The 12,840-nt window shown below is 46.9% G+C and overlaps 1 protein-coding gene across 2 annotated transcripts in view; it reads right to left on the bottom strand.

Moving 5' to 3' along the window:
- The window catches only part of UBE2I (ubiquitin conjugating enzyme E2 I), a 75,855-nt gene that overhangs the window by 54,639 nt on the left and 8,376 nt on the right, over positions 1 to 12,840 (bottom strand). For both annotated transcript variants that reach the window (XM_075899981.1, XM_075899980.1), the window contains exons 2-3: positions 903 to 979; positions 566 to 649 (exon numbers count right to left, since the gene is read on the bottom strand). In XM_075899981.1, coding sequence (XP_075756096.1) covers positions 566 to 649; positions 903 to 968 — 150 coding nt within the window. In that variant the 5' untranslated portion in view covers positions 969 to 979. The remainder of the gene's footprint in view (positions 1 to 565; positions 650 to 902; positions 980 to 12,840) is intronic.

Below are 12,840 nucleotides of genomic sequence, written 5' to 3'. Positions count from 1 at the left end.
CTTCTGCTCTCCCTCTCTCATTACACAAGTCCAAGACACAGTCAATGAAATTAAAAAGGTGGAAAATTCAGAACTGTTAAAAGGGAAATGTGTTTTTATAGAGCATTTAAATCATAGAAGTCATGCTACAGGATGTCACTGAAGCCAAGATTTTAGCAAGATTCAAAAAGGGCTTCAACATTTATATAGGTAAGAATATCCACAGGTTAGAATTAATGACAAGGGGTGTTAATCCTCATGCTTCAGGGTTTAAGTCAATCTAAGTATGAAAAAAATAATGTGGCAGGAAGAGGCGATTATCCTCACTATGATTACTGTAGCATATTTACACCTCCCTCTGAAGCATCTGGTACAGGCCACAGGACTAGATGACCTTGGGTCTGTTCCCATATGAAAGTTCCTATTCCATGAGGCTTCCACAGTGTCAGAAATGTGATTAGAACTGGACAATTGTGTTAAACTGTATGTCAGAAATTCCACTAAAAGTTGTTCATGGTTTATATCTGTCAAAAGTTTGTTAACATCTATCTTCCATGCTGAAAATTAAATTGACAGAAAGTCTTACCCCTTTCTTTCCTGGAATAGCACATTCCCAATTCATGAGATTCATCGTGCCATCTGGATTTTTTGTAGGTACTGCAACAAATCCCTGAATTAAAACAGAAACCCAAACAAAGTAAGACTTCTGAAAGTACATTTAAGCTGACAGCATCAAAACATATCTGTACAATGTAGTCCCTCTCTACCAACACCAACTTGCTTGGCTTTCATTTATGCATCAGAGGATAAGTTTTCAGCAGTTGCTTTATCGTTACATTTCACATTAAAAAAGGTCACCGGGACACCCCAAGTTCATTGTGAAGTTGCAGAAGTTAGCCTAGTGACATTATTGTTGTACTTACAAATGGATGGTCTTTTCTCCAAGCTTTCCTCTCCTGTGCAAGTCTGCTGAGGGCTATCCCAGACATGTTCAAAATACCTTTAACACACAAATAGTTCCCGGTTAGGGCAAATAGAACCCCTTAAATTAATCATGCAGCGATGAATACACCTCAGACTCTTCACATTTGCTTTTTTAACATTTATTAGATTGACTAGCAAACTATCACCTTGAGTTTCTACACAGCATATAAATTCTATGAGAAATACAAAAGCATCTAAAATCAGCTTCCTTAGAGAGGGACGTTAACTGGCATTTCTGGTATAACCTATGCTAATATGTTATGTCACTAAATTTCCCCATATCAATAAGTTTTAAGATATTAGATCTGAACTAAATTCTGCACCTTATCTATCTATCTATCTATATTATTTCAAAAAGTTTTTCCTGCAGGATGACAGAGTGATGTCATCACTTCACTCTTCCCACAGCCCTTACCCCTCAGCAGCTCCGCCTCCTCCCTGCTGCTAACCCAGCAGGGATCAGCAACCCATGGCTCCTGAACCCAAATAGGAGCAGTAACACTGAAGGTAAGCTGCTGGTGGGCTTCTGGCAAGGGGCTGAGAGGGCCGGCAGAGAGGCCCGCTGTGTGTGGCGGTGTCTATAAAAGTAGTGATTGGAGGGAGGGGGTATGGCAGCAAGGCCTGCTGTGGGGAAGTGCTGGACTGGGGAACACTCTAGTCCTTGAACCAGGCTAGGAGGCACACCAGCCCCTGAGCTGGAGCCGGGGCTGGATGTGCCTCTGACAGTTGCCATGTGGCAGGCTGCCAGGAGTTAAAATATCTGCCGGGGGAGGGAGGGGAAGAGAGAGAAGAGCACAGAAGCAAAGCCTGTGGTGGGGAGCAGGGGGCCCTTTTGCAGAGGCCCGATGCGGAGCAGGGGGGGAGCACTGGAGTGGGGGGTCACCCCTAACCCAAGTCTAGATGTCCCTCTGACAACCGTCCGCCCACATGGCAGCTGCCGGAAGGACATGCAGCCCTGACTCAGGGCATCGGGTGCCTCCCATGCGGTGACCTCCAGTCCAGCCCCCCCACACACACATCCACACGGGGCCTCTGCAGCAGGGTCCTCTGCCCCATACCACAGGCCTGGTCTCCACACCCGCCCACACTGCTGGCCCCAGACCCAGGGCTGGATGTCCCTCCAGCAGCTGCCACATGGATGGGCAGCTGCCAGAGTTTAAATTGAGCTACATGGCTCCTCCACCATCAGATGGGGCGCGCAGGAACTCGGGTCGGGGGAGGAGGCACGTGGGGGCTTGGGTCGGGGAGGAGGGATGCATGGAAGCTGTGGGGCGTTGGGTAGGCTGGGTGGAGGGGTGTGTGAGAGCCAGCATGTGGGAACCACAGGGGCTCGGGTGAGGAGAGGAGGGGTGCACAGGGGCTTGGGTGGGGAGGGAGGCATGCAGGGGTCACGGGGCCTAAGGTGGGGGAAAGGGGATGTGCAAGACACGTGTGGCATCCCTGGTGGTCTGAGAGGAAGGGAGTAGGAGTGTGTGCAGAGAGAGGGGGCCGGGCCAGGCCAGCCTTGGACCAGGCCAGTCACAGCCTGGCCCAACCTGCCCACCCCACCCTGGTGGCCATCAGGAGAGACTTGGGCCAATCGCGGCCTCCGTCCAGCCCAACCCTCCCAGCGCCTGGAGGGAGGGAGCTGGGCCACCTTCGGTCTGGCCCAGCAACCAGAAGTGGGGAGAACCAGGCCAGATATGGCTTCAGTCTAGTCCACCCCACCTCCCTGGCAGCCAGAGGGGGAGAGCTGGGGCAGGCCATGGCTGCCACACCTCAGTCTGGCCCTACCCAGCAGCCAGAGGGAGAGCTGGGGCTGCCTACCCCCAGAAGAGGGGAGTTGGCAAGCATATTGAGCTGGGGGACACCGCCCCCTAGTGTTTCATAATTGCATTACATTGGCAAAGGGAATTCAATAGTTTAACAATAGATATACCAAACTGAATAATATAGGTTTTAAAGTTCATGAGAGATAACCAATATTCAGTCTCTCTAATGAGACCAATGTGGCATTCACCTGCAGAGGAGGACATCTATGCTGTTATCCTGTATAACTGAGCTCCCCTACCAGCAATCCAGAAAGCAACAGTGGGGAAAGCAAACAAGTTAGTCTGTAAGCTGATGCCTGGCTGGGACGCAAAGTATTCTGTGCAGGAGCAACTAAGGCCTTTTCTATACATACCTGGAAGGTGGAATTAAGCTATGCAACTCCAGCTATGTTAATTGTGTAAGCTGGAGTCGATTACCTTAATTCAACCTTCAGCACTGTCTCTATGGCAGCAGGAAGACAGGAGCAAAAGCTCCCATCAACTTCCCTTACTCCCCGCAAATTAAGGAGTACTGGCATCAATGGGGCACCTTCAGCATCTGAATTAGCAGGTCTTTACTAGATGCACTAAATCCAACTCCGCAGCATCGATCTTCCCAGTAGTGAAAATATGGCCTGAGACGACAATTCTATCAAGATCATATCAGTTTCACCCTGATGCTGAAACAGCAGCCACCAAGTAATAATGGGCAGAAACAGAAGTACAGATAGATGTCAGCCTGGAGAAACAAAGGCTGTTAGGTACACAAGACAGTTGACCCATGGTGTCATTTTAGTCCAATGAACTTGAGGACCACCCTTAAGCTTTGTCTATGCTTCTAAAATAAAAGCACAGCCACAGCAGCATTTTAAAGTGGAAATATGGCCATAGCCTGAGCGGCAGGACAGCTCTCTATGTAAACTATCTGCACCAGGGAAGTAGCTACTAGGATGTTAAGAAGCAGGTAATTTGCTAATTGAGTACAGGCAGTCCCCGGGTTACATGGATCCAACTTACATCGGATCCCTACTTACAAACGGGGTGAGGCAACCCCGCACTAGCTGCTTCCCCCCAGCAGACTAGGGAGACGCGAAGCTAGCGCCCCTCTCCCCCCCCCCCCCCCCCCCAGCAGACCAGGGAGACGCGGAGCGGCTTTTCTCAGCAGACACCTCAGCTTGAGAATAGAAGACTGAGGGAAGTGAGGTGTGGGAGAATAAAACTGAGCTCTGGAGAAATGTTTGGCTAGAGTTTCCCCTACAATATGTACCAGTTCCGACTTACATACAAATTCAACTTAAGAACAAACCTACAGTCCCTATCTTGTACGTAACCCGGGGACTGCCTGTAGTCAATAGAATTTTTATTGACCACACAATTAGTTGATAAGGGAAGGCAGTTAGAGCACTCAGTCCTGGTTCGTGCTAGGTCCGAGACATAGCCCCACTGCAGCTCTGCATTTAAAATACATTAGGAGACAGGCAGCCCGCAGCTCAGTCCTAGCTCAGTCTCCTAATACACTATATATGTAGAGCCACCCAGCTCAAGCCAGGACTCAGCGGATCTGCTAGGCAGCCCACTTAAAAAAAATGTAGTGGTAGGGAGTAGGAAGAAAATGCGCTTTTCCTTATTGGTTCATCAACTATGCTATTACAGCCCTCGTAGCTACCAACTTCTGGGAGCCCATTCACACTGGTGCTTGTAATTTGCTGTGCTCTGGAGAGAGGGTGTTTTTTCACACTCCTGAGCCTTACTTTTGGCTTTCTGAAAACAGTACAGGTTACTAGAAGCAGGACAACAGCTCACAAAAGTAAAATGTGCCAAAGTATTACAGTTCTTTCCAAAGAAAAGGAAAGAAAAGCAGAGATTTATTATTGCAACAGGGAGGAGTGGTGCACACAAAGAGAACAGAGAGAAGAAAGTTTCATACAAAATCCAAGAAGAGAAGAAATACAAGATAACACTTATTCTGGCCATGAGTGCAGGGGACTGGACAAGATAACATATCTAAGTCCCTTCCAGTGCTATAATGAAACTAAAGCAGTGATATGCAAGAGGAAAAGGTAATTTGTTTTAGACAATTATATTGGTATCCCAAAGCACAAGAATTAGTTTATTAAACAGGCAGTAAGAAGCAGCTCAAACAAAAAGCTTCCAGATTAAAGATTTAATAGAATCATAGAATACTAGGACTGGAAGGGACCTCGAGAGGTCATGGAGTCTAGTCCCCTGCCTTCATGGCAGGACCCAGTACTGTCTCGACCATCCCTGATGGAAATTTATCTAACCTACCCTTAAATATCTCCAGAGATAGAGATTCCACAATCTTCATAGGCAATTTACTCCAGTGTTTAACCACCCTGAGAGTAAGGAAGTTTTTCCTAATGTCTAACATAAACCTCTCTTGCTGCAGTTTAGGCCCACTGCTTCTTGTTCTATCCTCAGAGGCCACGAAGAACAATTTTTCTCCCTCCTCCTTGTGACATCCTTTTAGATACCTGAAAGCCGCTATCACGTCCCCTCTTGTTCTTCTCTTTTCCAAACTAAACAAACCCAATTCATTCAGTCTTCCTTCTTTCAGTCTTCCACATGTTCTCTAGACCTTTAATCATTCTTGTTGCTCTTCTCTTGTTCATCTTTCTTGAAATGCAGTGCCCAGAACTGGACACAATACTCCAACTGAGGCCTAATCAATGCAGAGTAGAGCGGAAGAATGACTTCTCACGTCTTGCTCACAACACACCTGTTAATGCATCCTAGAATCATGTCGGCTTTTTTGCAACAGTGTCATACTGTTGACTCATATTTAGCTTGTGGTCCACTATAACCCCTAGACCCATTTCTGCCTTACTCCTTCCTAGACAGTCGCTTCCCATTCAGTATGTGTGAAACTGATTGTTCCTTCCTAAGTGGAGCACTTTGCATTTGTCCTTATTAAACTTCATCCTGTTTACCTCAAACCATTTCTCCAATTTGTCCAGATCATTTGAATTATGACCCTATTCTCCAGAGAATTTGCAACCTCTCCTAACTTGGTATCATCTGCAAACTTAATAAGCGTACTCTCTATGCCGATATCTAAATCGTTGATAAAGATATTGAACAGAACCAGTCCCAAAACAGACCCCTGCGAAACCCCACTTTTTATACCTTTCCAGCAGGACTGTGAATCGTTAATAACTAGTCTCTGAGAATGGTTATCCAGCCAGTTATGCATCCACCTTATAGTAGCCCCATCGAAGTTGTATTTGCCTAGTTTATTGATAAGAATATCATGCAAGGCCGTATCTAATGCCTTACTGAATCTAGGTATGCCATCTCCACCGCTTCTCCCTTATCCACAAGATTCGTTATCCTATCAAAGAAAGCCATCAAATTGGTTTGATGTGATTTGTTCTTTACAAATCCATGCTGGCTGTTCCCTATCACCTTATTATCTTCCAAGTGTTTGCAGATGATTTCCTTAATTACTTGCTCCATTATCTTTCCTGGCACGGAAGTTAAACTGACTGGTCTGTAGTTTCCTGGGTTGTTCTTATTTCCCTTTTTATACATGGGCACTGTATTTGCCCTTTTCCAGACTTCTGGAATCTCTCCTGTCTTCCATGATTTCTCAAAGATGACAGCAAAAGGCTCAGATACCTCCTCCGTCAGCTCGAGTATTCTAGGATGCATTTCATCACGCCCTGGTGACTTGCAGACATCTAACTTTTCTAAGTGATTTTTAACTTGTTCTTTTTTTTATTTTATCTTCTAAACCTGCCCCCTTCTCACTAGCATTCACTATCTTAGGCATTCCTTCATCAGATGTCTTGGTGAAGACCAAAACATGTAAGTCATTAAGCATCTCTGCCATTTCCAAGTTCCCTGTTACTGCTTGTCCCTCCTCACTAATCAATGGGCCTACCCTGTCCTTGGTCTTCCTCTTGCTTCTAATATATTTATAGAACGTCTTCTTGTTTCCCTTTGCCTATATTCATACTTTAATTTGTCCTAGTTTCTATTTTTATAAGACTCTTATTTTTAGATCATGCAAGATCTCCTGGTTAAGCCAAGGTGGTCTTTTGCCATATTTTCTATCTTTACTATGCAGCAGAATATTTTGCTTTTGGGCTCTTAATAATGTCCCTTTGAAAAACTGCCAGCTCGCTTCAGTTGTTTTTCCCTTCAGTCTTGCTTCCCATGGGAACGTACCTACCAGCTCTCAGCTTACCAAAATCTGCCTTCCTGAAATCCCTTGTCTCTAGTTTGCTTTCTCCCTTCTATGATTTCATGATCACTTTCACCCAAGCTGCCTTCCACTTTCAAATTCTCAACCAGTTCCTCCCTCTTTTTTAAAAATCAAATCTAGAACAGCTTCCCCACTAGTAGCTTTTTCAACCTTCTGAAATAAAGAGTTGCCTTCAATGCAGTCCAAGAACTTATTGGATAGCCTGTGCCCCACTGTGTTAGTTTCCCAACATATATCTGGAGAGTTGAAGTCCCCTATCACCACCAAAACCCACGCTTTGGATGATTTTGTTAGTTGTTTAAAAAAAGCCTCATCCACCTTTTCCACCTGAGTAGGTGGCCTGTAGTAGACCTCTAGAATGACATCACCCTTGTTTTTTACCCCTTTTTGCAGGTATTCAGCACCTCAGAAAGTCAGGCCAACAAGTTTAATTTCATTTGTGTAAATATATAACTCTGCATGACAACCAGAGGTTTCCCAACAGTTCCTCCTTAGAACATAACGTAAGAATGGACGTACTGGGTCAGATCAAAGGTCCAGCTAGCCCAGTAGCCTGTCTGCCGACAGCGGCCAGGTGCCCCAGAGGGGGTGGACCGAAGACAATGATCAAGCGATTTTGATGAAATTATCTAGCTTCTCTTTAAACTCTGTTATAGCCCTAGCCTTCACAAGGCTCCAATGCAAAGTAAAAGAAGACTAACAAGACGGCAATGGCCATCTATCTAAATACGTAAGAGTAATCTTAAAGGGTTTGTAACTACTTTCCTCTTGTTACATTAACAGTCTGAATATTAATTTTACCAAGATGAACATTTCAAATTCTACAGTCCAAGTTTATTACTGCAAAGCATTTTCATTCCAGTTTATAGAGGTCCTCATTTTAAACTTCACACTGGTTATACTACCTTGCCATACTCTCTTTAATTTGCAAATCTATCACCTTCAAAATTTTAATATTTTCTCCTTTAGCAACACAAAGAAGATCCAAAGAGATTTGACACCTACTTCAGTACGTCTTGAATAAGAGCATCAAATTAGATTTTGAGGAAGCACACACTCATTCAATAATATTTCACAACATACTTTCCATCTAGTCTTGCTTCTGGGTTTCACAGTATGTTTTGTTTGAATGGATATTTTCCAGAAATACCATAAATGCAACTTGAAAGCTAACAATTAATGCATATTTATACAAAATCAAGTTTCACTAGTGGCTAACAGAGTGAATACATATAGTAATAATACTGCTTCCAAAAGTCTACAGTTGATCTAATTTTCCCTAGAATTAAATATTAGTCACTCACACAGTTTAAGTTAAATTAATAACTAGTCATATGTATTTGGCTCTCTCCTATGCCAGAATGTTTGTAGGGCTAGTTAGCTACTGTGCCCAAACAATATTGTTTGTGACTCTAATCATTTGTTCCGTTCATGAAGGCAAAAACAGGTTTCATGGAAAGGATGTTACCAGAATAAGATACAAGTCCCTTCCTGAGACCAATACTATGTTTCAAAACATTCTCTCGTGTGTTATAAAAGGAATTTATTCAGTGTTATTTATAGACGAACACTGATTAACTCCAGAGCAACAATCAGGAAATGTGCAATAGAAATCTATCATCATATATTCAATAATTAATTAAAGAGTGATGGTGAAAGTTTTCTATCAGATGCAATTTGCAAAAGACACAAAAATCACTCAAAACAGTTAAATCCTCAACGGACTGGGAAGAATTACAATGGCTCTCACAAAACTGAGAGACTGTGAAACAAAATGGCAGATGAAATTCAATGTTGGCAAGTGCAAAGCAATGCACTTTAGAAAACATAATCCCAAGAATACATGAAAAATGAGGAGGGTCAAAATTAGCTGTTGCCACTCAAGACAGACATTGCAGTCATTATGGATAGTTCTGTGAAAACATGTGCTCAATGTTGGGCGATTGTCTAAAAAGCAGCCAGAATATTAGGAACCGAGAAATAAGACTAGGGATGTTAAATATAGTTTAATCAACTACAGGCAGTCCCCAAGTTACGCGGATCCGACTTACGTCAGATCTGCAGTTACGAACAGGGCTTTTCTTGCCCCGGAGGACGGGAGCAGCGGGAAGCCCAGATGCGCCGCAGTCCGCCGCCCCCGTCCTCCGGGGCGAGAAAAGCTGCTCCCCGTCTCCCTGGTCTGCAGGGAGACGGGGAGCAAAGGCTTGGAGCACGCCCGCACCGGGACAGCCCGGGTGCGCTTGAGCTGTCCCTCTGCGGGCGTGCTCCGCAGCTTTGCTCCCCCTCTCCCGACCAGCAGACCAGGCAGACGGGGAGCAAAGACGCGGAGCACGCCCGCAGCGGGACAGCCCAGGCACGCCTGGACTGTCCCGCTGCCCGCATGCTCTGCGGCTTTGCTCCGCGTCTCCCAGGTCAGCAGACCAGGGAGACGGAGCAAAGCCGTGGAGGACTTGGGTGGTCCCGCCACCCCTGTCTCCCTGGTCTGCTTGGGGGAGGGGGGAGGAGGGAGTGCAGCTAGTGCCCCCCCCCCCCAGCAGACTAGGCTTTTCTTGCCTACCCCTGGGGTAGAGCAGCTGGGGGCTGCCGGGTTGGTCCCGCAGCCGCTCCGGACCAACCCAGCAGCACCCCAGTTGCTCTGCTCCAGGCTTCCTGGAATCAGCCGCTGATCAGTTTCAGCAGCAGCTGCCTTGGGGACTCCTGGGTTTCTTAAGTTGAATCTGTATGTAAGTCAGAACTGGCGTCCAGATTCAGCCGCAGTTGACGCCAGTTCCGACTTACATACAGATTCAACTTAAGAACAAACCTACAGTCCCTATCTTGTACGTAACCCGGGGACTGCCTGTAGTACTAGTCAATGGATTTTCCATAAATTAGTGAATAAGCAGGGGAGCCACAGCAGGGTTAGCGTCTGGTCCCGGCAGCTAACCCCACTGTGGCGCTGCCTTTTAAATGTATTAAGAGCAGGCTCTTAATACATTTAAAAAGCTAAAGCGCAGCGGGGGGGAGGGGGGCGGACCCAATGTGAGCAGGGAACAAGCTGATGCTGCTCACACAGGGTTCCCCCCGCTGCGCACCAGCCCTTTAAATGTATTAAAAGCCCAAGCGCAGTAGGGGGGACGCAGCACAAGCTGGGCCACACTGATTCCCCTCCCACCACTGAGCTTCTGATTTTTAAATGTATTCAGAGCTGGCAGGCTCTTAATACATTTTCAAAGCAAAGTTGCAGCACCCAGGAATCAGCTGATTCCCAGCTCTCTCCTGGCCCCTGCTACTCCCCTGTGGACATGGTGCTGCGGGGAACCAGCTTTTAAGCTGCCCCCGCCCCCCCCCCCCCCGCTGCCTCTGCTAGAGATACACTGATCATATGTCCTGATTTTTCCAGGACTGTCCCAAATTTAAATACTCTGTCCCAGTGCCCCATCATGTAGTGAAATGTCCCAGAAAGCCCCACCAGACATTTCACTACTTGATGGGGACATCGGCTTGCAGCAGCCTCCTCTCCCTCTCCCCCAGCTGGACCCGGGCACCCCGTGAGACTGGGACCGTGGTACTAAAAACAGTGTTGCAGCCTGGCTCCAGTACTGCAAATTGCTTTCCACGTGGAAGGCAGGTGCTGAAGGAACGGGCAGAGGGAAAACTAATGGGAAGGTGGAGGTGAGGAGAGGAAGGGTCCAAGGCAGGAGAAAAAAGGGGAAGGTACCAAGGGGCAGGGTGAAGGATAGACAAATGTCAGGGGGCCAAGAGGAGACAATGAGGAAAAGGGTAGGGTGGGGAGGGGACAGGAGGGAAAGTGTCAGTGGGGGTGGGAGAAGGAAGGGGCCAGGATGAAGCTGGGAAAGGGGAGGGACAATGGGGGCAAGAGGGCGGATGAGGAGAGGGAAGGCATGGGTGCCAGGAGAAGAGGGTTTAATCATAGAAACATAGGGCCGGAAGAGACCTCAGGAGATCGAGTCCAACCCCCTGCCCAAAGCAGGACTAAGCCCAACTAACCCATCCCAGACAGGGCTTTGTCAAGCCAAGACTTAAAAACCTGCTAGGGATGGAGATTCCACCACCTCCCTAGGGAACCCATTCCAGTGCTTCACCTCCCTCCTAGAGAAATAGTTTTTCCTAATATCCAACCTAGACCTCCCCCACTGTAACTTGAGACCATTGCTCCTTGTTCTGCCATCCCTCACTACTGAGAACAGCCTCTCTCCATCCTCTTTGGAACCTCCCTTCAAGAAGTTGAAGGCTGCTATCAAATCCCCCCCTTTTCTCTTCTGCGGACTAAATAAGCCTAAATCTCTCAGCCTCTCCTCATAGGTCAAAACGGAGCTTTTGGGACAGTACATACCGTTACCTTTTTTTCCAGGAGCACTTGCTTTTCTTCGGCAAAGCCCCCAGCCAGCTCTGAGAACACTCGTGCAGCACCGGATGGAAGCCTTCCCAGGACACGCTGCAATTAAAAGGGCTGCAACCACATTTCAGCCCAGACCTCTGAGCTCTCTCCCACCTCTCCCCTCGGCCCGCCCTTTTTTTTAAACTCAAGTTTTTCGGCACCTTTTTTGTTTACAGAAAAAAAAAGCATTGGGTCAAAGGAGGTTGAAAGGAGGGGTGGGCATGAGGAAGGTAGGGGATGGAGCAAGTCACGCGTGAGGGCACGAAGGGTTGAGAGGAGAATTGGGGCAAAGGGTGGTGAGGGGGGGGCACCAGGGAAAAAGAAGGGCAGGGGCAGTGAGGAAAGGGAGAAGCACCATGAAGGTGCACGGGTACAGGAAGGTGCAGTGAAGAAGACAGGCAGACACATGGAGGAGAGAGACAGAGCAGGTAGGTAGAAGGAGGTGTTAGGAGAGGGGATGGGAAGGAGTAGCTACAGATGATCAGAGTGAGGCTAGAGGAGGACAGGACACAGGGGGAAGAGAAGGGCTGGTGCAGGGGAGAGGGGCAGGTCCCCAAAGGGCTGAGGAGAGAAAGAGAGAAGGGCAGGAGCCAGGACAGCGGGGGAGAGGGGGAGCAGATGGCATAAGGGGAGGGGAGGGGAGGAGACATGGCAGCAGAGGGAAAAGGGAGAGGTTTATAAGATATTTAACAACAACTTGAGTACCGCAAAATACAGGACTATGTAGCACTTTAAAGACTAACAAGATGGTTTATTAGAGTACCACAGTGGCACACACCTGAACACATGAATTCAATACTGGTGCATAAGACAAAATTCACTCTGCTCATGGGAGGAAAATCTTAGAGGGAACACTTCCCTCAGCCTCTCCCCCCAAGTTAACTCAATTTGCATTGCATTAATGCAATTGCAAGATAGTTACATGCGGGGTCCTATAGGGGTCAAACCCATCCCTATTAGTAGGAGAATGGTGGGAGGAGTTCTTAGAGGGGTCACACGACATCCTTTACTTCTGGTCATGTGTCCATGTTAACCCCAGTGGTACTACCTCCAGGGGTGGGACTTCTTGTGGCAGGGGACATGGCTAATGTGTCCCTAATTTCGGTTCAGAAAAATATGGTCACCATAGCTAGAGGCAGCAAGAGGGGGAAGCAACTAGTCAAGGAACTAATTGACCACTTGCTTATTGGATAGTCGATTAATCATTTACATCCCTAGATAAAAAAATCCCATTACACAAATCCATGATACATTCACACCCGGATAATTACATATAGTTTTGCTTTCCCCATCTTGAGAAAGGGCAACAAAAGTTATTAGCAGGATGGAACAACTTCCATATGCAGAAAGATTAAAAAGACTGGGACTGTTCATACTAGAAAAGCGATGACAGAGGGGATACGAAACAGGTCTAGAAAAATCCGTGAATGGTGTGGAGAAAATGAAGAAGAAAGTTGTATCTACCCAGACACATGACA

The sequence above is a fragment of the Pelodiscus sinensis genome, chromosome 16 (genome assembly GCF_049634645.1).
Source record: "Pelodiscus sinensis isolate JC-2024 chromosome 16, ASM4963464v1, whole genome shotgun sequence".
Taxonomy (NCBI): Eukaryota; Metazoa; Chordata; order Testudines; family Trionychidae; genus Pelodiscus; species Pelodiscus sinensis.
The sequence above is the reverse complement of the archived record's forward strand: the minus strand, read 5'-3'. Positions and strand labels throughout refer to the sequence as shown.